Consider the following 23,651-nt stretch of genomic DNA (forward strand, 5'->3'; position numbering starts at 1 on the left):
TAGACTATGCTGTAAACCACTACCCCCCATAAAAAAGATGCTGAAAAATTTATTAAGATTTGCACAGTCTTGAAGCCAGTAATTAGGTCAAACAAACAGCTGCCATATAGGAGTATACATTAGGATTGGTCTTGAGTCATGAGAATTTTAAATTAAAGATGGATCTTGAGGACATACCTCCATACAGTGCCATTGTCCTGGAGGATTTAAAAACCTTTATTGGTAGAGGAATTTCTGATAATTGGGAAGAGTTGAGGGAGGTATTTGTAGTGACTGATATTTTCTGTTCTCCTTTAAAGCTTGTGATCCTAGAACTGAGGGTTAAATCTGCTTTAATGGTTTTATGATGCTTGGCTTAGCAAGAAAACCTCTTGTCGTTCCCTTCATATCTGTATCCCATGGTTATTGGTTTCCCCAGTCTTCGTCCCATGTTTTTTTAAAGTTTTTTTTTTTTTTAATTTCCCTTTTGTTGCTCTTGTTGTTTTTCGTTGTTGTTGTAGTTGTAATTGTTGTTGTTAGATAGGACAGAGAGAAATGGAGAGAGGAGGGGAAGACAGAAGGGGGAGAGAAAGACAGACATCTGCAGACCTGCTTTACCGCTTGTGAAGCAACTCCCCTCCAGGTGGGAAGCTGGGGCTTGAACCGGGATCCTTTCCCAGTCCTTGTGCTTCGTGTCCCCTGTTTTTAAAGCAAAATGCTCATACAGATGGATGGAAGCAACTTACACAAATACATACAAATACAGGTCAGTTTTGGTCTAGGTGGTTGTTGCTTTAGATCACCTAAGTTGATTTTGGTGGTACAATTTGTATGGGGTTAAGAAATCCCTCCTACTCGAGAACACGGTCTTAAGATTTTATTTTCTGTGTGTGTATGTTTGGAGGTGACAATAAATTGTGTATGGAAAAAATAGTGGCTTGAGTCAAAGAACCAGTAGTGAAGAGCTGTATAAGAAATGCAGGTTGGTGGGGGGAGGGTGTCGTTTTTTGAAACAGTAACAATTGAGCTCAGGGAATAGGTCTTATTACACCAGGGTGGAGCTGTGCCGTAGCCTTTGATCTCTCTTTCACCTCTTTCATCTCTATCTCTTTAGTGAAATAAATAAATACAGTCTAAAAACAAAACAAAACAGTGTGGCCTGGGAGGTGGCACAGTGGATAAAGCACTAGATTCTCAAGCATGAGGTCTTGAGTTCGAGCCCTGTCATCACATGTATGGATGATGCTCTAGTTCTTTCCTCTGTTTCAAAAATTCATAAACAATTTATTTTATACAGTTCTCTCTTTTATATTTATTTATTTATTTAGTTAAAGATGAGAAATTGAGAAGGAAGGGGGAGATAGGGAGAGGGATACCTATATAGCAGTGTTTCAACACCCGTGAAGCGTCTCCCTGCAGGTGGGAATTGGGGCCTTGAACCTGGGTTCCTGTGCATTGTAATGTGTGCTCTACTGGGTGCATCTTTGACCAGCTTCCCCATATATAATATCAAAATAAAATAATAACAGGTATTTAATTTTTTTTTTTAATTGCCACAGGGGTTGTTGCTGGGGCTCTGTGTCTACACAGGGAATCCACTTCTCCTGGTGGCCATTCCTCCCACTCCTTTTTTTCATGATAGAAACAGAAATTGAGGGAGCCAAGTGGTGGCACAACTAGTTAAGTGCACATAGTACTAAGTGCAGGGATCCGTGTAGGGATCTGAGTTTGAGCCTCCCACTCCCCACCTGCAAGGAGGAAGCCTTACAGTTGGTGGAGCAGGTCTGCAGGTGTCTTTCTCTCCTCCTCTCTATCCTCCTCCTCTCTCAATTTCTTTCTACCCTATCAACACACACATACACACACCACTCCCACCACCCTGCCCCTGCCCCACCCCCAACCCCAAAATGTTTTCTTTATTTTGGATAGAAACAGAGAAATTGGGGGGGGGGGATAGAGTGAGTGACACCTGTATTGTCTCATTGTTCATGAAGCTTCTCCTTTTGGAGGTGGGGACTGGGAATTTGAACCTGGGTACTTGTGTATGGTAACATGTATTCAACCAGGTGTGCCACCACCTGCCACCGCCCCCCCCATTGATTCTTAAAAAAAAATTTTTTTTTTTTTTAATGGGAGGTGGCTCAGTGGGTAGTATGCATGCTTCCCATGTATGAGACCCTGGATTCAGTTCCAGATACCACAAGAGTGCAACAAAGACAAAAATAAAATTTCGTGGATGGCAAAATGGTACGTTAGTGTCTTTCGCTCTTTCATTAAAATGTTTTTTAATATTAGAGATTCCCTTATAATGATACAATTATATGCTATACTTTTAAAATTTAATCTGCTTTTTAACTAAGAGAATGTAAGATTGTTGATCTGAGGTGGAAATTCTGGTTAGAATACAGCATAGGATCTGTCTCTAGAATCATTTTAAATTAGATGTACGAATATAAGAACTTGCATGGAATGTCTAGAAAAATAGGTTGCTATGGGATCAGTTTGAATGGTTAGATTCTCTGGGCTACTTATTTGTACTAAAACATGCCCTAACTTTCACTAGAAGGTTGTTATAGAGAAAAATACATGTGTATTTTTAGGTAGCATTAGAATTAAAATGAAAGGACTGTGAAGGGTCATTTGAAAGTTTTCCAGAATAATTGAATTCTTGAAAGATTAGATTTGGCTTGGCAGAAGGAAGACATGCTAAGTAAGGCAGATTCATGAGAAAGTTATTGCAGGAGGGGTGGAATAATAGTTCACCTAAATAGTGCACCTAGTTTGCCATGTGTGAGAACCAGGTTCCAGGTTCAAGCCTGGCCCCTACTGCACTAGAGGAAGCTTCAGTACTGTGGTATATTTCTTTCTATTTTTTCTTTCTAACTGAAATAAGCCAGCCCAGAGCAGTGAAGCTCCTGTGACTACAGAAACAAACAAGAAGAAAAAAGAAAAAACAAAAGTTACTGTAGTTAGAAGTGTTTGGTAAAATTGAGTAGAGAAAAATGTCAGCCTGCTTAGAGTGGAGCATCTTGCATGGCATTATTGGAAGATTGGTTTTGATAAGTCATCCTGGTATCTGGCTTGATTTTTTTTTTCCCCCTGCCTTAACTACTTAACCATTATTAATTTTGTTTCCTAAGTAGGTTCACTTTATAAAGTATTTACAGAGTTCAAAAATAATCACTTAAACAATTTAAATACATCTTAATGCCTGTAATATTTGAGATACTGGGACCATATAGACTAACTTACTTACACATCTTGAAATTTGTGTTTGTGACATATGCCTATGTGTACTAGGCTAGAGTTCCTTTCTGTAAATATTGACTTTATTCAAGATACTATCCATTGAGTTCTTAGTATGTAAACTATGTTTTTATTCTATTTTTTTCTCTATTTTTATTTTCTAGATATTCTCTAAATTAAGCATGTTTTAAAATTTAAAGAACCTAGTGTGTAAAGAAAAGTATTGGAGGCAGTAGTCTATTCTGATACTTTTTTTTTTTTAGAAAATTACATTACTTTAGTCCTTTTTCCCCCTCTCTTCATTTTACTTCAGGTCAACAGGACATACTGCTGTGGCACCTACCGAGCAGGTCCTATGCGGCAGATAAGTCTTGTTGGAGCAGTAGATGAAGAAGTTGGTGATTATTTCCCAGAGTTCCTTGATATGTTAGAAGAATCACCATTTCTGAAAGTGAGTGTTTTGTTTATTCATGTTATTATTATAGTTCTTATCTGTGTGTTCCATTAAAAAACACTGTATCAGTCTTATCACTTGAAATTAAATTTTATCCATGGTTTTGAATTGAAATGTCTTGAAAATTATTACTTAAGTTTTATTCTTTTTTATTGGATTGTTGGAGAAGTCATGACATTTTTCTATGCAAACATGCACACCATGACTTTTCTGACAACTTAATAATACAAATTAGTATGTAGTGTAACACTTCACTTACACATATAAAATCAGTTTCCTAGAGCCTTCTTTTGAGTGGGTGGTGTTAATATATAAATATTTAAATAATATTTTTAATGTGTCTCATTCATGGACTTCCAGATGACTTTGCCCTGGGGTACACTTTCCAGTCTTCGACTCCAGTGTAGGTCCCAGAGTGATGATGGGCCTATAATGTGGGTAAGACCAGGAGAGCAGATGATCCCTACAGCAGACATGCCAAAGTCACCCTTCAAAAGACGACGGTAAACATTTATCTTTCTCAAATAAGCAAAGAAACTTTACAAGTTTGTTATTTAAATGAAGGAAAGAGAAAAAGATACAGACAGACAGATGCACCAGAACACTGATTAACTCTAACAGATGGTGGTGCTGGGGAGTGAACCTGGGACATCAGACGGAGCCTCAGGCGTGAAATTGTCTTTGTATAATTATCATGTTACTTCCCCAGCTCAGTAAAGGCACTTTCTAAAAAATTGGTTGTTTAAAAATTATTGTGATATGAGCACAATTTGAAAACCATTTGTCTAGGTGAGTTCTCTTAAATAAATCCTTCAGTGTTCACTTGTGTAAGCCAGTCAGTTTATTACATATACATCAGTGAGGTAGCCTTGAAAAAATCAAGTATAAGTTTTACTTTTCTTAAGACTTGGATCCTATCTACATTTAAAATAAAAGCCCAATTCTTTTGTGTGGCCTACATATTTCATAATATAGGACCAAGATTATGTTGAAAATTGGGAAATATACATTGGCCATCACTTTTTTTTTTTTTTTTGAGGGTTTGCTTTGTTCTCCTTGACAATTGTTTTCTTACAGATTTTTTTTAAACTAGAGCACTGCTCATCTCTTGCTTATGGTGGTGCAGGGGGATTGAGCCTGGAATTTTGGACCCTCAGGCATCAGAGTCTTTTTTGCATAACGGTTATCCTATGGACCCTCACTCCTAGTTGTTCTTTTCTTAATGCTCCAGTATTGTGTTCATTAGTAATATTTTTTTCTTTTCTTCTTCTTTTTTTTTTAATACAAAATTTGGGCTTTTTGATGGCAGGGATTGCATTTTAGTCTTAAGCATGACACAAATAGCAGGTAACAAGTGTTTGCTGAATGAACCTAACAGTGTATTATCCTTTAGTAAGCCATTCATTTTGTGTTAACTGTTTTAGACACTTAAGCCAAAGTTTGTTAACAATACTATGAAAAAAATTTTTATGAGACAAAAATTAGACTTTGAAAATAGCAACTCAGATGTTTAACTTTATTTTTATTTATTAAATATGAGAGACAGTTTCACATGAGAGAGAGAGAGACAGAGACAAGCCAGAACACCATTCTGGTATAGGCAGTGCTGGAATCGAACTGCAAACCTCAGGGCGGTTTGCAGTTGATTCTTTTAGTTGAGGTATTTTCCTGAATGCCCCCAAGTAAGTTTTAATGGACCAGTCTAGCCCTTAAAACTCATAGAAATTCTAGAACTAAATATAGAAAACCTAGATACTCGACTTGTTGTATGAAAATTCTTTGTCAAAACTGCATATGAAAATTCAAGGTTGATGGTATAGCAAACCCTGGCAGTAAACAAAAATTCCAGTATATTACTAAACTTTGGCAGTTCTGTATGTCATGGTGATGAGTCTGGGGATTCTAAATTCTTAACTACTATATACAATTTTTGTTCAATAACAGTATTTTCAAAAAAAAAGAAGTGATTTGTCTCTTGATTGCTGTAAACTTAAAATAGGTAATAGAAAAGAGTAAAATCAAATAAAGAATGTCTACAACCACATGTATTTAGGTATGTTAACTTTTCAAATTTTAGTTCATATATAGACTAAGTTTTCATTGCATTTACACCAGTGAGCTCTTTCTTTAAAATGATAATTATTTTAAAACCTAGTTTTATTTTTCCCTTCAGCAGATAGATTCAGCCATATTATAATTAGTACAAAGTGTTTTCAATTTTCCAATCTAAGCCATATATGTTTTTGTCCATTCTGAATCATATTTTATCAAATATGACTGTGGTGTGCTGGAACCATTTTGTAGTGATTCATAAGACCAGTATTGTTCTCCCAACTTTGCATTGCTGCTTGAGGTCAAAGTTAAATTGACTGTGTTGAGAGTATTTATACCACAAAAAAGGGGACAAATCAGCTACAAATCAGCCATCTCCCAGGGAGACAATTTGCTAAACTTGCACAGTTACTTTGAGTTGTTTATTATTTATTTATTTAATTAATTTATTTTTTAACCAGAACACTGCTTAGCTCAGGCTTATGGTGGTTTAGGGGATTGAACCTGGGACTTTGGAGCCTCAGGCATGAGAGTTGTTAAATTGTTAAATGACCCCCACTTATTCTTGCATTCTTATTTTTTTGTCAGATTTTACATACTGCTGAGGTTAGTTCAAGTTCTCCTTTAAAACCATAGTTAGGCTTTATACGATCTCTAATAGGTGTATTCTAAACTTTGAAAGCTAATGGCATTATGAGTAGGAATGATTACTTTAGATGCAATGAGTAGGCTTAACAGTATTTTCTATGGTTCCTATATTATATAATCACCCAAAGGAATACTATACAAAATCATCTTTTTAATATTTCATCTTGATACTGAAACATTTCTATCATATTTTATCTTGTTTAATATATGAATTATGCTGACATTTAAAAAAATTGTCCTGTAAAACATTAATCCCCCAATAAAGAAAAGAGAAAAACACCATGTAGAATAAACAGATACTGCTGTTCTAAGTAGAAGAAAAAAACAACTGGAAAAAGAAATTGTTCTGTGCCTCCTGCAATTTATGATTGCTCCTTTTTGAAGGGGTACACACACTTCTTTTGAACATAGTCCTGATATTTTCTATTCTCTTTAGTGCTTAGGATACATTACTTTCTTCTAGGATCACACTGACTTTTTCCTTTACTGTTACAGCTATGACTATGGCTTTGTTTTTTTAAAAAATACTTATTTATATAGTCTTTTTTTTTTTTTTTGCCTCCAGGGTTATTGCTGGGGCTCGGTGCCTGCAATACAAATCCATTGCTCCTGGCAGTCATTCTTTCCTTTTTTTTTTTTTTTGTTGGATAGGACAGAGAACTTGAGAGAGGAGGGGGATGACAGAGTGGGAGAGGGGAAGATAGACACCTGCAGACCTGCTTCACCGCCTGTGAAGTTATAAACTATAAACCCCATCAATCTGACCTAGGGCCCGTGTGTCTATTCATATTTGCACAGGAGCCTGTGTAACCTCTGGATCCCTGTCAGTCTGAGCTCTCATTCCATGGCCATAGCTAGGAATATTCTAGGTTGCACTCATTTCAGGACCAGTCTTCCTTAAGTAGCAGAGTGATTGTTCCAGCCTCGCTTTGGAGAGTGGGGCAGTTTTTATCACTGTTATTCTACATTGAGGGCAAGGTCCGTTAGAGGCCCACAAGAGGGTTTATGAGGTTGTTCCTGATGGAGATGACCAGTGATGGTAGAGACAGGGATCTGTTAGAGGTCTAGCCCATCATATCTGTGTGGGAATCCCAGGATTCCCTAAGTCCCCGGATGATGGGTTGGCCTGGTAGTGACCAAAAGGGCCATTATTAAAGTGTGCCAGTCTCTTGCCCTTATCTGGCTTTTGTAGTCCTTACTTTATTTAACATGTTGGAGTTAAGAGTGATTGAGGGAATGAAATAGGGAGTGAGGAGGGTATTTAGTTCTAAGTAGAAAAATATTAGATTCAGTACCTTACGTTGTCTTTTTTAGGTCTTTGTTATTTGCTTGCTGCACTTACTGAGTTACTCTAGACTATTGCACACTTTTACTTTAAGGTATATATTTACTCCTGACTTATGGATACATGTGCACATGTGCTCTATCTCATGGGCCTTGGTCTATATCTAGTGCGCCACTTGAAATGCAACTAAGGAGTCCTGTGAGCTAGGAAAGGTCTCACCAAAGTATTGGAGCTGGAGGGTTGACATCATAGGCCTGATGTCTCTGGTCACAGTCTGAAGGAAAACATGTTCAGATGGCACTGGTTACATTGATTTGGTTGAGACCAGCGGATGCAGTATCAAATGGTAGTTCAGGACATTTCTGTTTATTCATTTTATGCCATTAAATGGTTTATTTTCTAGTAGAGAACCATGACATGCTTTGTGGGAGTAGACCTTGGAACTTCACACTTTAACTTCCAGAAATTTACTGATATTGTTCAGTCACTCACTCACTTTGTCACTTCTTATTCATTCCCTTCCTATCATTGTTAGAAGATTTTAGAAAAAACTTCCATATATTCAGTACCAATAGTTATATCAGTTAATGACATTTGTTTCATCTGTACTCCTTCCTATTCATTGCCCCATCTCCCTTCCCAATCCCATACTCTTATTAGATTGAAGTCGTTTACTTTCATTTTACTGTGGAAGGAGAGCATGTAAATGCTCATATAAATGCTAACTTATATTGAGTAAGTCTTGCAAAGGGCATTTAAAAATTTTTTTTTAAATATTTTTTTATATTTATTTTCCCTTTTTGTTGTCCTTGTTTTTTGTTGTAGTTATTGTTGTTGTTGTTGGATAGGACAGTGAGAAATGGAGAGAGGAGGGGAAGACAGAGAAGGGTAGAGAAAGACAGACACCTGCAGACCTGCTTCACGGCCTGTGAAGCGACTCCCTGGCAGATGGGGAGCCGGGGGCTCAAACCAGGATCCTTATGCTAGTCCTTATGATGCTAGTCCTTGCGCATCTAGCCTTGTGTGCTTAACCTGCTGTACTACCACCCGACTCCCAGCAGAGGGCTTTTTTTTTTTTTTTTTTTTTAATGTTAGAGGTTTTGAACGGTAAAGAAATGTACAAAGCAGTAAGGGAGGTCACTTAGCTGGCAGAGCATGAAGAAACCTGTTTGCTCCCTGACATTGAATATGCTACAGTGGTGTTCTGGCCTGACCTGTCTCTCTTTTGAATTAACGAATTAATTCAAAAGCATATAATCTTGAACTCTGAGTTGTGTTTTCTGTTTCCAGGCAAGGAAATTCTTTATATTCATACATTATACTTGAATTAAGGATAGGCATACAGGGAGAGAAGGTAATCGCAGTAAGCATTATATGGAGCTGAATTCTCATTTTCAAAACTATGTAACTCTTCTTGGCCCTTCTCTTATTTAAAATCTAGTATTTCAGGAAAGCTTTTGTTCTTATTGCTATTAATACTTTTTCCCTCCTTTTACTTCACAACCAAATCAATGCTAGATCAATGAATGAAATAAAAAATCTCCAGTACCTACCTCGGACTAGTGAACCCCGTGAAGTCCTTTTTGAAGATAGGACAAGAGCTCATGCTGATCATGTAGGTCAGGGGTTTGACTGGCAGAGTACGGCTGCTGTTGGGGTTTTGAAAGCTGTACAGTTTGGTGAATGGTAAGTTAATGGAACAAAATGGGAAGGTTGATTACATTGTCTAATAAAATGTTCTTTTGATTCAGAATGTGTGTGTGTGTGGGGGGGGGGGAACAGTTCTTTCAATTGTGGCAAAAGACACAAAAAATAAAAATTGAAATCACCAGTGTTATTGCTGAGGCTTGGTGCCAGCACCACAAATTCACTGGTCCCAGCTCTCCTCTCTCCCTTTCTATTTTATTTAATAGGACAGAGGGAAATTGAAAGGGGAGGAGATAGAGAGGGAGGAAGAGACTTACAGCCCACTTGTGAAGCTTCCCCCCAGTAGTTGCACATGGTATTGAATGTGCTCAGCTGGGTATACCACTGCCTGGCCCCCAAGTACTCATATTGTTTTAAAATATGAATAGATGTGTAGAGCTTTTTCATCTTATAAAACTGAAGGTCTGTACCCATTAGACAATAATTGCCATTTCTCATCTTAGCTTCTTCATGATAACCATCATTCAACTTTGTTTCTATGAATTTGACTACTTTAAATACTTCATATTAGTGACATCAAGTAGTTTTTGCCTTTTTGTAATTGGTTTAGTTTAGTTAACATAGTGTTCTCAAAGTTTATCCATATTACACTGTGTCATAATTTCATTTTTAAGGCTGGATAGTTTTATATAGCATATGCAGCCACATATTCATCTGTCTGTCAGTGTACATTTGGATTTATTTCACCTTCTGGTTGCTATGAACAAGGGTGTACAAATATCCTTTATATCCTGATTTAAATATTTTGGGTATATACTTAGAAGTGAAATCGCTGGATTACAGAATTGTTTTTTAATGTTACAGTTTTCCATCTTGCCTGCACCCCTTTCAGTGAGAGCCCAGTTTTAGTGAAGCTCAGAACATAGGATTTAGTTTATTTAAAAACTGTATTTATCATGTGTGTGTGTTAGTTTTGCTGTTGCTGGGGCTTGTTGCTGCTGGCCGACTCTTTCAGGTAGAAAGAGAGAGACACAGAGAGAATGTGGGTATTTGTGTGTCTGAGCTGTGGTCTGTGATGACAATATAGGTGGGTTGGAGGAGGTAGGGTGGCAAAGTGGTGAGAGGACTGTAAATGCAACCAATTTAGAATAAACCTGTTTTTAGTCATTGTTTCAGTTATATAACAATATCTGGTTTTTATAAACAGCTTTGTTAATTTTTTAATTGATTAAAGAAGCATGTATATTTTGTCTCCCCAAGTTATGCATCAAATTCTGTGCTAGTAGAGCATTGTAGGAGAAGGAAAACTGAAAATTGTCTTTATTTTCTATTGTGAGACGTTTGTCTCTAATATTTAATTGTATTAATCTTAGGAGTGACCAGCCTCGCATAGCCAAAGATGTGATTTGTTTCCATGCTGAGGATTTTACGGATGTTGTACAGAGACTTCAGCTAGACCTTCATGAACCTCCAGTTTCTCAGGCAATAAATCTTACTTCTTTTTCCTTTCTAATTACACTGAGCAGTATTAGAAAAAAGTTCATGTTCCCAGTTTATATTTTAACTTATAGTTAGATGCATGTAATAGTGTATTTTGTTGCTATTAAAGATTGTGTGTGAAGGCTCTCAAAAACCACTAAAGCAAACTTTCCCAAGCAGAATGCTTTAGGTTCCTTAATGCTTTAGGTTCCTTAAGTCTTTAGGATGACGAGTGAGCCTGGGTTGCTCAGCAGGCTCATGCTGCCTAGTTCTGGCCATGAACAGGACTAGTGAACCCCAATGTACATATGCCTGCTTGCATCGGGTTAGGGACACAGATGAGAAGGATCAAATATTACCCTATGTGTGACAATGGGTATAATAACCCAGTTGCACTTTGAAATACTTAGATGATTTTCTTTCTTTTTTAAATTAATTTATTTATAAAAAGGAGACATTGACAAAACCGTAGGATAAGAGGGGTACAACTCCACACAATTCCCACCACCAGAACTCTGTATCACATCCCCTCCCCTGTAGCTTTCCCATTCTCTACCCCTCTGGGAGTATGGACCCAGGGTCATTGTGGGATGCAGAAGGCGGAAGGTCTGGCTTCTGTAATTGCTTCCCTGCTGAACATGGTCGTTGACAGGTCGATCCATACTCCCAGCCTGTCTCTCTCTTTCTCTAGTAGGGTGGGGCTGTGGGGAAGCGGAGCTTCAGGACACATTGGTGGGGTTGTCTGTCCAGGGAAGTCTGGTCGGCATCCTGCTAGCAACTTAGATGGTTTTCTTTTCTTTTCTTTCTTTTTTTTTTTTTTTTTTAATTTATTTCTTTATTGGGGAATTAATGTTTTACATTCAACAGTAAATACAATAGTTTGTACATGCATAACATTCCCCAGTTTCCCATTTAACAATACAACCCCCACTATGTCATTTATCATCCTTCATGGACCTGTATTCTCCCCACCCACCCACCCCAGAGTCTTTTACTTTGGTGCGATATGCCAATTACATTTCAGGTTCTACTTGTGTTTTCGTTTCTGATCTTGTTTTTCAACTTCTGCCTGAGAGTGAGATCATCCCATATTCATCCTTCTGTTTCTGACTTATTTCACTCAACATGATTTTTTCAAGGTCCATCCAAGATCGGCTGAAAATGGTGAAGTCACCATTTTTTTTTTTTACAGCTGGGTAGTATTCCATTGTGTATATATACCACAACTTGTTCAGTCAGATGATTTTCTAAGACACCCTGACTTTACCTTACATTTTGTCACAACAGATGTAATACAATATGAGAGAAAAGTTTCTCAAGACATTACAGCAGTTTCTAGAAAGGTTTTTTTTTTAAATATTTATTTTCCCTGTTGTTGCCCTTGTTTTTTCTTCTTGTTGTTGTTATTGATGTCGTCGTTGTTGAGTAGGACAGAGAGAAATGGAGAGAGGAGGGGAAGACACGGGGGGAAAGAAAGATAAGACACCTGCAGACCTGCTTCACCCCTGTAGATGGGGAGCCGAGGGCTCGAACCGGGATCCTTACACCGGTCCTTGCGCTTTGTGCCACATGTGCTTAACCCGCTGCGCTTTTGCCCAGCTCCTGAAAGGTCTTTTTTTTGAAATCACTATTTGTAGTTTTAATTTAACCCTGCCATTATTGTAATCAGCAAAGGAATTATAAGTGCTAATTATAATGATGACGTGCTAATTATGATATTTTATTTGACTTAATGATTACGTTAAAGTCTCATGCTGTTTTCTTCTCTTCAGTGTGTACAGTGGGTGGATGAAGCGAAACTAAACCAAATGAGGCGGGAAGGCATTCGTTATGCTAGAATTCAGCTATGCGACAATGATATCTACTTCATCCCTAGAAATGTCATTCATCAGTTCAAAACAGTGTCAGCAGTATGCAGCTTAGCTTGGCATATAAGGCTTAAGCAGTATCACCCTGTTGTGGAAACCACTAAAAACTCAGAAAGCAGTTCTAGCATGGACTGTGACTTAACTGGAAAGCGAGAGTTAGAAGTTGATGCCCAGTGTGTACGAATAAAAACTGAATCTGAGAAAACATGCTCAGAGATGCAGCTTGTAACAACTACTTCATCATCCTTCCCACCTTCATCAGAACTTAATCTACAGCAAGATCAGATGACACAGCCTATTCCAGTTTTAAAGGTGGAAAGTAGACTGGACTCTGACCAGCAACACAATCTACAGGAACATTCAAGCACTCCTGTGTGATATGTACATATTCAGACATGTTTTTTAACTTTTTTAAATTTTGATGTGAAGTTATAGTTTTATAACTGGCTTAAGTTAAGTTTTATTGGAGAAATCTTGCCTATAATTCTATAAAGAGAAATGACATTCCAAAAATGTCAAGCATATCTTTTTTACACAGATTATGCAAAGTTAAGAGTTGTATCTTATCCCGTTAGTACAGTATGTAATAGTGGGTCTGCTGCTACTTTGTTTTAAGGTGTGAGGTAACAATTCAATCTCTTCTTCAAATCAAATTGAGAATTCTCTATAATAACAAATTCTTATTTGTTAAGTTATTCACATCCCTTTTATCTTGCTCTGTCTTTTGCCATCTTTACTTTTTTTTTTTTTTAATGACAGATCAGATTTATGATTTAGTACATGTGTCTTTATGGCACATAATTTCCACAAAAAAAATGGCATAGGTGGTAGGAAAGAGTGTCTGCATCCTGTACATGGGCAAGTTACTTAGTTCTACCCATAAAGAACAAAAAGTTTATAAGAAAAAATTCAGTGGCTCTCTGTTTTTTTTTTTTAACACAAGAGAAAGCACAGCACTTTCTGATTCAAACTGGTTTTTTTTTTTGTATCTGTTATTTAAAGCCCAGTGAATATTTCAATTAAAAATATCAAAAGATGAATAGTCCTTGGTCATTCATTATCCATGGTTCATTAATATTTTCTAAAACATATGGTAACTATGGAATATGTTTTGGTAAAAGAGATAGTGTTGATGTGATACTCTTGATATCCTGTTTCCCAGTATCCTCTTATTTTGTGTGGATACTTTTGCTTCCTAAACTGAACCAGAGTATCAGACTTATAGAATGACATCCTTTGATGAGGCTGCCATATTCTGTGCATGAAACTTAGGAAAAACTGTTTTTGTCACCTGCTATCAACTTCTTCATAATAAAGATGTACTGTTGAGATGCCTAAACTCACAGTTTTAACTGGTGAGTATGTGGGTAAACGCTGTGTTGAAATTGTTCTATGTTGCTATTTTGTAATAAAGAATATGGCACTAGACATTCTAGAATTTTAGGTAGCCTCAAGCTTAGTGCCTGAGTATTAATTTTTTTTTTTATCCAAGCAGGCACAGTTCATTATATCTAGTGTAGTCTTTTACTTTCTATTATTTTAGAATGTTATTGTGATACACTTTCACCTTCTCTTAGTTAATAAATTTTTTTTTAATTACAGGAAGAGTATTCCCCACACCTAAGACCTGTATCTACCTGGTTATAGTGCAATTTGGAGACTTTTTTTTTTTCCTGGAGGGTGAGATTTGGAATATTTACATTAACATAGGCAAAAAAAGATGCTGCTTTATTATGTCTGTCATCGTGAGAATCTAGCTGCATCTTTTGAAATATCAAATGAATTTTCTCTAAAAATATTCTGAAATAGGTTAAATAAATCTTATATAAATATTACTTTGTGCAATATTGTTGTGTAGTAAATGCATATTAGCAAAGTATAGAGGTCACTGTGTAAACCGATAGAAAAGTAACCATCAGCAAATACTGCAGTGATTAGTTAGAATCTGTATTATTCCTTATATATATGTACATGTATGTATTCTCTGTTACAAAGGATGAAGACAAGTAGAGAAACATTTCAATGTAAACCATTTATGAATTGGAAGTGATATTGGCTTTAGTTATCTTTGTAAATAAGGTAATTAGGATGGTATGAACAGTAATGTGATCATTGCAGGGGTGTTTTTAAATCTTGGGTCTAAATTCAAGGGTAAAATGTAGCGTATCAAGTTAATTTGTAAGGGACCTGATTTTAAAGGTTTTTTAATTTTTGGGAGGGAGAGGATTATTCACAAACTATATCAGTTTGAGTAATTTCTTGTTTTTGCTTTTCTGTCCTGAAGAATTTCATAGAACTTTATTAGGCTGTGCAAAATAAATTCTTCTCAGGCAGCATTTGCTTTTTTAAAATAATCATGAACAAGTTTGATATAGCAAAAACTTTTATTGTTTTTATTTTTCTTGTCTTCCAAGATCCAATTTCCCCATCTCCCACTTGCCATCCAGCAGATGCCATCTGCCATCTAAGCTGGTCATTGCTAATAAATAAGGAGACTGTGTCTCCTGAAAGCCAGCACTGTGTATAATCACTCAGGAACCAGCGGATCTGCAAAGACCTACAATCAAAAGCAAACCCCCATTTTCCCTTTATAAAACATTCTACCCTCACCTCCAATATAAACACATTTAAAAAGAGTATAGAAATGTTTAAAATCATGTGCTAGTAAATTTATTGTATTTTAGAATTGCAGTAGAATGGAGAAACATTTAGCTAGTAATGTATCTGGAAACTCTGAGTGTCCTATGTGGGTGAATATTAGCGTTTAATAGCATGCTTTAAGGACTGATGGATATAAAAGCAGAAATTTTGAGTTTCTTACTGCTTACAAAGCTGTATCCTAAGTTCAGTGATACAAATGATTGCAACTTTTCTAAATCATTAAATTATTTGGTTTAGTGGAGTGAGGCATGGAGTAATTGGGCACTTCTGATGGCAGTGAAATTGTAACTGAAATTAAATACTGATCTTCCTCTCTGGTATATTATCTGTTGTGCCAACTTTTTGAAGTTACTTACAGAATGTGGTTATAAGTTAGTATTTTGTGGAGCAGAGGGATATTTTTTTAAATGTGCTTATGGAAAGGACCCAATAAAATGAATATTCCTAACTTAATAGCTAGAATGATTTTATGGTATTTATTTTAAGGATAAGAGTCTTCCCCTTCCCGAAAAGTCATTCTATAACTATCAGGATATGCTAGGAGTAGGATTGTGATTCATGAGGTATCCCAAATTCATAAAGCAATAACAAAAAACTGTATATTAGTTTCCTTCTCTAAAGTTGACTTAAAAAATGGATTCCTAGGCTAGAATTTGGCTTACTGATAGAACTGTTATTATTTTTAATTTGAAACATTTGAAAAGATGCCCTTTCTCTTTAAAGACAGTTGGCATATCAGTTGACTGATATTACAAAGCTCTTATACAAAGCTCTAATATGGTGAAAAAGGATTTTATTAAATAAAGTCCTCTGCTAAAGTTTAAGAAATACCTTGCATCTGTCTTAATAGGCATAAAGTTCAAACCTAATGACTGGAGAAGTTTTTTTGCTTATTTTTTTCTCTATATAGTTTAGATTGAAAGATAATTTAGGAACAAAACCCCAAAATTCAATGAAATCCTTAGTGAATATATTCTTGATTATTACTATTAGCCCATCATAATTTCATTATTTTCCATGAAAAGTTTATTTGCATTTACACCTCTAGGGTGATTGAGTTTGTCTTTTAATCCCATAGTGAAGTGTTTTAAGAGAACCTTTTATTAGTATATACTATAGGTTCACTTTTCTGCTAAGAACAGGTGTAGCTGTATTTATTCAGTAAGTAGAGGAAATGTTTGTTTTTTTTTTTTTAAAGCACAAAAGGGCCCTATTCTCATCCTGAAAGTTTGTTGCTTTAAAAGCAAGTATCTCTCCATAAATATTATGGCCTTCCATTTCCTTCATACCTTTTTTAGGATCCATTTGTGCATGTAGTTGAGACCACTGTCTCTCAATATAGCACTTTTCAATTTTCTCTAAAGAAATACTTATGTACTACTATCACATGTAAATTTTCACGTAATAGTGTTTTCTGTGACTAAACTCCATTTTGATTGGCAGCTAAGAATTTTTTTTTCCTGTGGCTTTAATTTATCTAAGAGGTCTTTGCATATAGATGAAATGTATAATTTGCCTGGCGGATTATTTTGCGTTGTGTGGCCTTAGTTTGTTTATTGACATTAATAAGTGTTTTAAAAAGGTTTTTAATGAATAGTCTTAAATCTAAATTTGTGTGAATAATTCTTTTAACAGTGCTTTTTTTGTAGCTGTCTAAGTGTGTTAAATTGTTCAGCTATTTCTTTGTAAAATAGGACAATGGAATGCATAGTTTTTTTCCCCTGTAAAGTATTTTTTTAATAAACAAAGTCTGATTTGTCCTTTACTGATGTTTCTTGACAAAATGAGAGGCACCTGTGAATTCTAGTAATGTGGAAGCTGTTTTTAAGTTACTGACTCTGATTCCTCCTATGTACCCTTTTACTTTTTTAGTATTTCAGAAAATACATGACTTTCATTTCCTAGGGAAAAGAAAGGTCATAGACATCTGAAGAAAATTTCATTCACATTTAGATACAAGTTGTTTTGAAGAAGAAGAAGAAAAACTACACAGCATGTTTATTTTCCCTTTTGTTGCTCTTGTTTTTATTATTGTAGTTATTATTGTTGTCGTCGTCGTTGTTAGGACAGAGAGAAATGGAGAAAGGAGGGGAAGACAGAGAGGGGGAGAGAAAGATAGACACCTGCAGACCTGCTTCACCGCCTGCGAAGCAACTCCCCTGCAGGTGGGGAGCCGGGGCTCGAACCTGGATTCTTATGCTGGTCCCAGTGCTTCATGCCACATGCACTTAACCCGCTGTGCTACCACCTGACTCCCTAAATTGCTTTTTATCTAGTGAGAGGAAATTCATTTTTTTCTAGTGACGTAGATATTTTCGAATGTGCATGCATGCAGTGTTAGTATAGAGACTTATCAGATATTATTGACATAGCAAGTAAGTGACAGCAAAGTGGATCTTTAATCTTGTCTACAATTGAGGTGCTTGTCTTAAGTACTGACAGCCAGTGGTTCTGATTAGTAAAAAGATTTAATGTTTTATGAGTAACTTGGGTCAGACATTTTACACTTTGAAGGTTATTTCATTCAACCTCATACCCTCTAGTAGAAACATGTTACCTTCCTATACAATTGCTATAACACAGAGAAAACAGTTTTGTTAGGTGGAAAAAATTGCTTGAGATCATACAACTCATTAGAACACGAGTTCGATCAGTTCTGGACTCATGCTTTGTTCAGTCAGAGGAACTTTGGAAGCACCAAGAAATTGGTAAAGAGGCTTGTGGAAACTGGTTTGCTATTTACTACTATTCTTTACATGGCTTAACTTACCTGTTAACTTACCTAAAATGTTTCTTTCCTGCAATAAGTAAAATGTTTTTGCTGTTAAAGGTGAATTATATCTTAAGCCAAATATTTGTTTAAAATGACTTTTTCACTTGTCATATCCAGTTTATGTTGGCCATCTATTTTTAAACTCAACAATCATCAACATTTAACTCTTAAGGGAAAAGCTGTCACCCAGCAAAGCAGAAAGGAAAGCACAGCCATTAAGCGCAGCAGGGAAGTAAATCAAACCTAGGTGGAACAATTTAAAATTCGTTCTGCGCGAGTTATTTTTTAGTCTGTTTTCTTCATCTGTAAAATGGGGTCCATTTCCACCTCCCACCGATTTAATGGATTATAAATAATGTCATTGTCATCAATTTACTCCGTCCTGCCACAGTGCTGGAGGATATCGAAGTGGGAGCCTGATCAGTAACTAGGGCAAGCAGGGGCGCTGTTTCAAGTGAGGCGAGAACGGCCAGAAGGGGTCAGTGTTCCACAAATGGCCATCACTAAGGGAGAGAAGCGGCTTAACCTTATTAACGTAACAAATACTTTGTAGGGCACATTCCTACCTCCTGAATATTAATCAGCCTACCTGGAATCTGGAAACAGTTCTCGCTGCCACCTATTATCCTAATCTGGGAAAAGTGCCCTGAAACAACCTGGCCCTTCTCCATTATTAACCCAGAGCACCCACAAGCCCTAAGTCCCCGAGCGGCGGCTGTGCTCTGCGCTGGGCGTGGGGGTCTTGCCCTGCACGACACGCCCGCCCTGTGGCAGGACGGAGTAAATTGGTGACAGTGTTGGTTCATCCACCAAAGACCGAGAACCATGTACCAGACCCGCGCCAGGCCCCGGACTGATCTACCCCTTAGCGCCCACAGCCCACTGCGACAGATCAGTGATGTCCAATGAGGGCACCCAAGAGAAAGTGAAAAAAACACAAAGGTCCGTGCTACAAAGCAATGAACGGGTTGCTATTGAATTCTGCGACCGACCGACCTTCTTTAGATCGGTGTCTGGGGAAGTCATTTGTGAAGAAGCGACCTGAAGGGAGAGCTGGAAGGGCAGCTCTCGGCCGCGGAGGGCAGCTGGACGCCCCCGACCCTCCTACCGGAGCCCCGCCGCGGCTCCGAGGCCGCCCGGGCTTGGGGCGGGGCCACTTTCGCAGCAAAAGCCGGAAAGCGGAAGTCGCGGCCGGCCGGCCGGCTGCACGGGAGTCTGCGGCTTGGCTCCCGCGGCTGAGTCAAGGCCGCCGGGCCGCCCGGCGAGGACGCTGCTCGCCCGGGCCTGGGGCTTTAAGCCCGGCTGTCGGCCTCTTGCTGTTGTCGTGGCGAATGGCGGCCTAGCGAAACCCAGATTCCCACCTCCCCTCTACACACACACTCGCTTCGCTTTATCTTCCTCTCCCCGCTTCTCGGCGTATTTTAGGGTCCACCCGGGTGGCCTCGCAGGCCGTGCAGGGCGGCAGGCGGCCCCCCTTCGACGCCGGGCGGCCAGCTATCCCCGGGGCTGAGGCGGCCTCCGCGGTCTCCATGGTAACGACCCCGCTGGCGTCTCCGCCTTGGGGGGAAGATGCGGCCTGCGGGGCCAGCCGCCTTGCTCGGGGCCTCTCGGCCCGGCTGGGGCCACTGAGGAGGGAGGTCCCGGCCGCCGGACTGCCGGGCAGCGGGCACCAGGTGAGAGCGGGACGCGGGGAGCAGAGGAAGGGGTGCGGGTCGGCTCCAGGCTCCAGGCTCCAGGCTCGGTCCCCGTCTCCCCTCCGCGCACCCAGCCGCACGCTGGAAATAGCGAGGGGCTTCTTGCCGCCGCGCCGGTGCCATTTGTTTCCAGGCAGAGCGCGACAGCCGGCATCTCTGGGAGAAGGGGCTTGAGTACCCAAAGTTGGGGTGTGGGGGTGTTGCGAGGGGCGGGGGTACCTTTCAGCAACCGCTGACTGGCTTCCCTTCGTTTTCAGTGAAATCCCATTCTCCGGCTGGAGACACAGATGGCCTCAAATGAGAGAGATGCCATATCGTGGTACCAAAAGAAGGTAGTATCGGTACTGATGGTTTTTATAGCGTACTTCTTGCAAAAAGCTTCCCCAGTGTTAGTTTTCACCGAGCCTGGTGTTGTCAGGTGTTGTTCTTACGTGCTCTAGTAACATAAATGGACAAACGGATGCACAAGGTCATTGTGTCTTTTAAACCCAGTTTCAGGTCACCGATAACATTTTTTTAAAGTCGTCTTCTCCAGGGTACATACTCAGTGCCACAACACTTTGAAAGTTTGCTTCGATTCATACTGCTGTTTTTTTAACCATGAAATTTATCTGTCCAGCTCAGATTAGCACTGTTAGCAATCTTACTGAACTGTCCTTTATCCTTTATTTACCTCTCTAGTTTCCCAGTTGATGTTTTCCTTGAGGATGGGGGGGGGGATCTTTTAAAGTGATATTTAATTTGAAATATTTTGGAGGTTGCCTTTAAACTTGCTCTTTAGATCCACCAACGTTAGAGTTTTGAAGGAACCAACCCCTGGAAATTGTACATTATTTTACCTCTTGACAAGTAAAGATTTTTTAGATATCATATTGATGCTTCAGTTTCATGACTTTTGTGAGGCTTGACTTAAATAAAAGGATTTCTTTTACATGGTTTAAATAGCCTGCTCCCTGTTTCAGATTGGAGCATATGATCAGCAGATATGGGAAAAGTCAATCGAACAAACTCAGATTAAGGTAAATTAATTTTTTTGCTTCTATCTTTGTTTTGCTGCATTAATGTGAAGAGTGGATGGAGAATGGATTGGACTTTTTAAAAAATATATATTTATTTTATTTATTTATTCCCTTTTGTTGCCCTTGTTGTTTTATTGTTGTAGTTATTATTGTTGTTGGATAGGACAGAGAGAAATGGAGAGAGGAGGGGAAGACAGGAGGAGAGAAAGATAGACACCTGCAGACCTGCTTCACCGCCTGTGAAGCGAGTCGACTCCCCTGCAGGTGGGGAGCCGGGGTTCGAACCGGGTTCCTTATGCCGGTCCTTGTGCTTTGCGCCACCTGCGCGCTACAGCCCAACTCCCAGATTGGACTTTTAAAAGAAAAATCTGTACTTACCCACTGCTAATGGTATTCTTTATTCATTGAAATCTATGTCACTGCAAGAATTACAAATGACAGATAATATTTGGCCACAATATTGAGGGACTAGAAAGGAATAATTAATCTAAAATGAATTATAAAGTTATTAACCTCTAGAAATGGAGCTGTTAAACTCTGGTTTTATTTTGTGGCAATGCAGGCCTAGTATTCCCAAAACAAGTTTAAAAGGGAAACCAAAATACGTATTTTAATGTGAACTTTTCAGGATTTTTAAAGCCTCCCCTTTCCTCCTCCCTTTTCGTCTTCCTCTTTTTCTTTTTCTTCCTCCTTTCCCTCTTCTATTGTAAACCCAAATAAATCAATGTATGGCCTAAGTCACTCTTTGATTACTGAATTAGAATGTGATTTTCTGTTTTTTCAAGTTTTTCAGCTTTTTTCAAGAGAATTATTTCACACTAAACAACCAAAAACTGATGTGTAATTTAGAATGTCAGTTTATTAACTTATGATTGGAGAAAGGAGAATTCAGTAGGGTTTGTGAGGTAAATATGTTTTGGGGAAGGATGGTGCAGATTAGTCATAAAAAAGTCATTTGTTAGCTAAATGTGATTGGGGAGCCAATCTTGAGAGATGTGGAAAAATCTAATGAACAATCCTATTTCTGAAAGAATATAATTTTCTATTTTCTTTATTTTAGCCAAAGCATAGCACAGCTCTGACTTATGATGGTACTGGGGAATGAACCAGGGATCTTGGAGCCTCAGGCCTTTTGCATAACCACTATGCTATCTCTCCAGTCCCCAAAATCTTTCTATTGAATTTTATTATTTATTTATTTTATATAGAAACAAATTGAAAGGAAAAGGGGAGATAGAGAGAGACAGACATCCGCAGCACTGTCTTTCTGCTTATAAAGCTTCCCCCCTGCAGGTGAGTATGGAGGGTGGGGGTGGGCTTGAACCTATGTCCCTGGGTACTGTAATATGTGTGCTCAACCAGGGGCTCTACCACCCTGTCCTTTTTTTAAAAAAATGTTTATTTATAAAATGGAAATATTGACAAGACCATCGGATAAGAGGGGTATAATTCCACAAAATTCCTACCACCAGAACTCCGTATCTCATCCCCTCCCTTGAAAGCTTCCCTATTCTTTATCCCTCTGGGAGCGTGGACCCAGAATCATTATGAGGTGCAGAAGGTGGAAGGTCTGGCTTCTGTAATTGCTTCTCCACTGAACATGGGCATTACCCTGCCCTTTTTTGTTTGTTTCTTTTTTATTGTCACCAGATTTATTGCTGGGGCTTGGTGCTAGCACTACAAATCCACTGCTCCAGGCGGCTGTTTTTTTTTTTTCCCTTTTTCTTTTTTTTTCCCTAATGTTTATTAGAAAGTAGATTTTATTTATTTATTTATTCCCTTTTGTTGCCCTTATTGTTTTCTTGTAGTTATTGTTGTTGTTATTGATGTTGTCATTGTTGGATAGGACAGAAAGAAGTGGAGAGAGGAGGGGAAGACAGAGGGGGAGAGAAAGACAGACACCTGCGGACCTGCTTCACTGCCTGTGAGTCTCCTCTGCAGGTGGGGAGCCGAGGACTTAAACCGGGATCCTTATGCAGGTCCTTGTGCTTCACACCATGTGTGCTTAGTCCACTGTGCTATCGCCTGACTCCCAGAAAGTAGATTTTTATTAGAACAGAGAGAAAGTGAGAGAGGAGGGGGAGATAGAAAGGGAGAGAAAGACACCTGCAGATCTGCTTCACCACTCATGAATCAGACCACCTATAGGTGGGGAGCAGGGGCTCAAACTCCCATCCTTGAGCATGGTAATTTGTGCATTTAACTGGGTGTACCACTGCCCCCCTTTCTGTTGACTTTATTATTTTTAAATTTTTTTGGTCATCAGAGTTATTGTTAGGATTTGGTACAAGCACATATCTATCATAGTTCTTTGTGGCTATATTTGTTTCTCTTCTTTTTTTAAAGAGGGCAAAAATCATGAGGGACAGAAAGACAGAAGAGGAGAGACTGCTCCACCGCTCCTGAAACTTCTCTTGCATATGGGGATCAGGGGCTTGAATCCAGGTCCTCGTGCATTGCAACATATGCACTGTCCTAGGTGTGCCACCACCAAGCCACTAGCCCATACTTTTTTAACATGTGTGCTCAACCAAGTGCGCCACCACCTGGCCCCTAGCTCATACTGTTTTTTTAATTAATTAATTTATTTATAAAATGGAAACACTGACAAGACCATAGGATAAGAGAGGTATAATTCCCACCACCAGAGCTCTGTATCCCATCCCCTCCCCTGATAGCTTTCCTTTTTTTTTTTTTTCTTTTTCCTCCAGGATTACCACTGGGGCTTGGTGCCTGCACTATAAATCCACTGCTCCTGGAGGCTATTATTTTTTCTTTTAATTAAGAAAAATCTTTATTAGTACTTTGATAAAAGTTTGTAAGATTACAATGTCTAGTTCCATACC

The 23,651-nt window shown here is 38.5% G+C and overlaps 2 protein-coding genes across 9 annotated transcripts in view; both read left to right on the top strand.

Annotated features, from left to right (window-relative positions):
• RSBN1 (round spermatid basic protein 1) overlaps positions 1-17,084 on the top strand; it is a 49,418-nt gene extending 32,334 nt beyond the window's left edge. The window contains exons 3-7 of the mRNA XM_007530191.3: positions 3,539-3,676; positions 4,040-4,182; positions 9,183-9,350; positions 10,685-10,793; positions 12,563-17,084. Coding sequence (XP_007530253.1) covers positions 3,539-3,676; positions 4,040-4,182; positions 9,183-9,350; positions 10,685-10,793; positions 12,563-13,036 — 1,032 coding nt within the window. The 3' untranslated portion in view covers positions 13,037-17,084. The remainder of the gene's footprint in view (positions 1-3,538; positions 3,677-4,039; positions 4,183-9,182; positions 9,351-10,684; positions 10,794-12,562) is intronic.
• A 2,168-nt stretch (positions 17,085-19,252) lies between these two features.
• The window catches only part of PHTF1 (putative homeodomain transcription factor 1), a 67,741-nt gene continuing 63,342 nt past the window's right edge, over positions 19,253-23,651 (top strand). For 3 of the 8 annotated variants that reach the window (XM_060201854.1, XM_060201853.1, XM_060201857.1), the window contains exons 1-3: positions 19,256-19,765; positions 20,044-20,118; positions 20,749-20,805. In XM_060201854.1, coding sequence (XP_060057837.1) covers positions 20,074-20,118; positions 20,749-20,805 — 102 coding nt within the window. In that variant the 5' untranslated portion in view covers positions 19,256-19,765; positions 20,044-20,073. Of the gene's footprint in view, positions 19,766-20,041; positions 20,119-20,748; positions 20,806-23,651 lie in introns of those variants that run through there. The other 5 variants (XM_007530192.3, XM_060201856.1, XM_060201855.1 and 2 more) reach the window with 4 other exon arrangements.

This window comes from Erinaceus europaeus, chromosome 11, assembly GCF_950295315.1.
Source record: "Erinaceus europaeus chromosome 11, mEriEur2.1, whole genome shotgun sequence".
NCBI classification, from domain to species: domain Eukaryota; kingdom Metazoa; phylum Chordata; class Mammalia; order Eulipotyphla; family Erinaceidae; genus Erinaceus; species Erinaceus europaeus.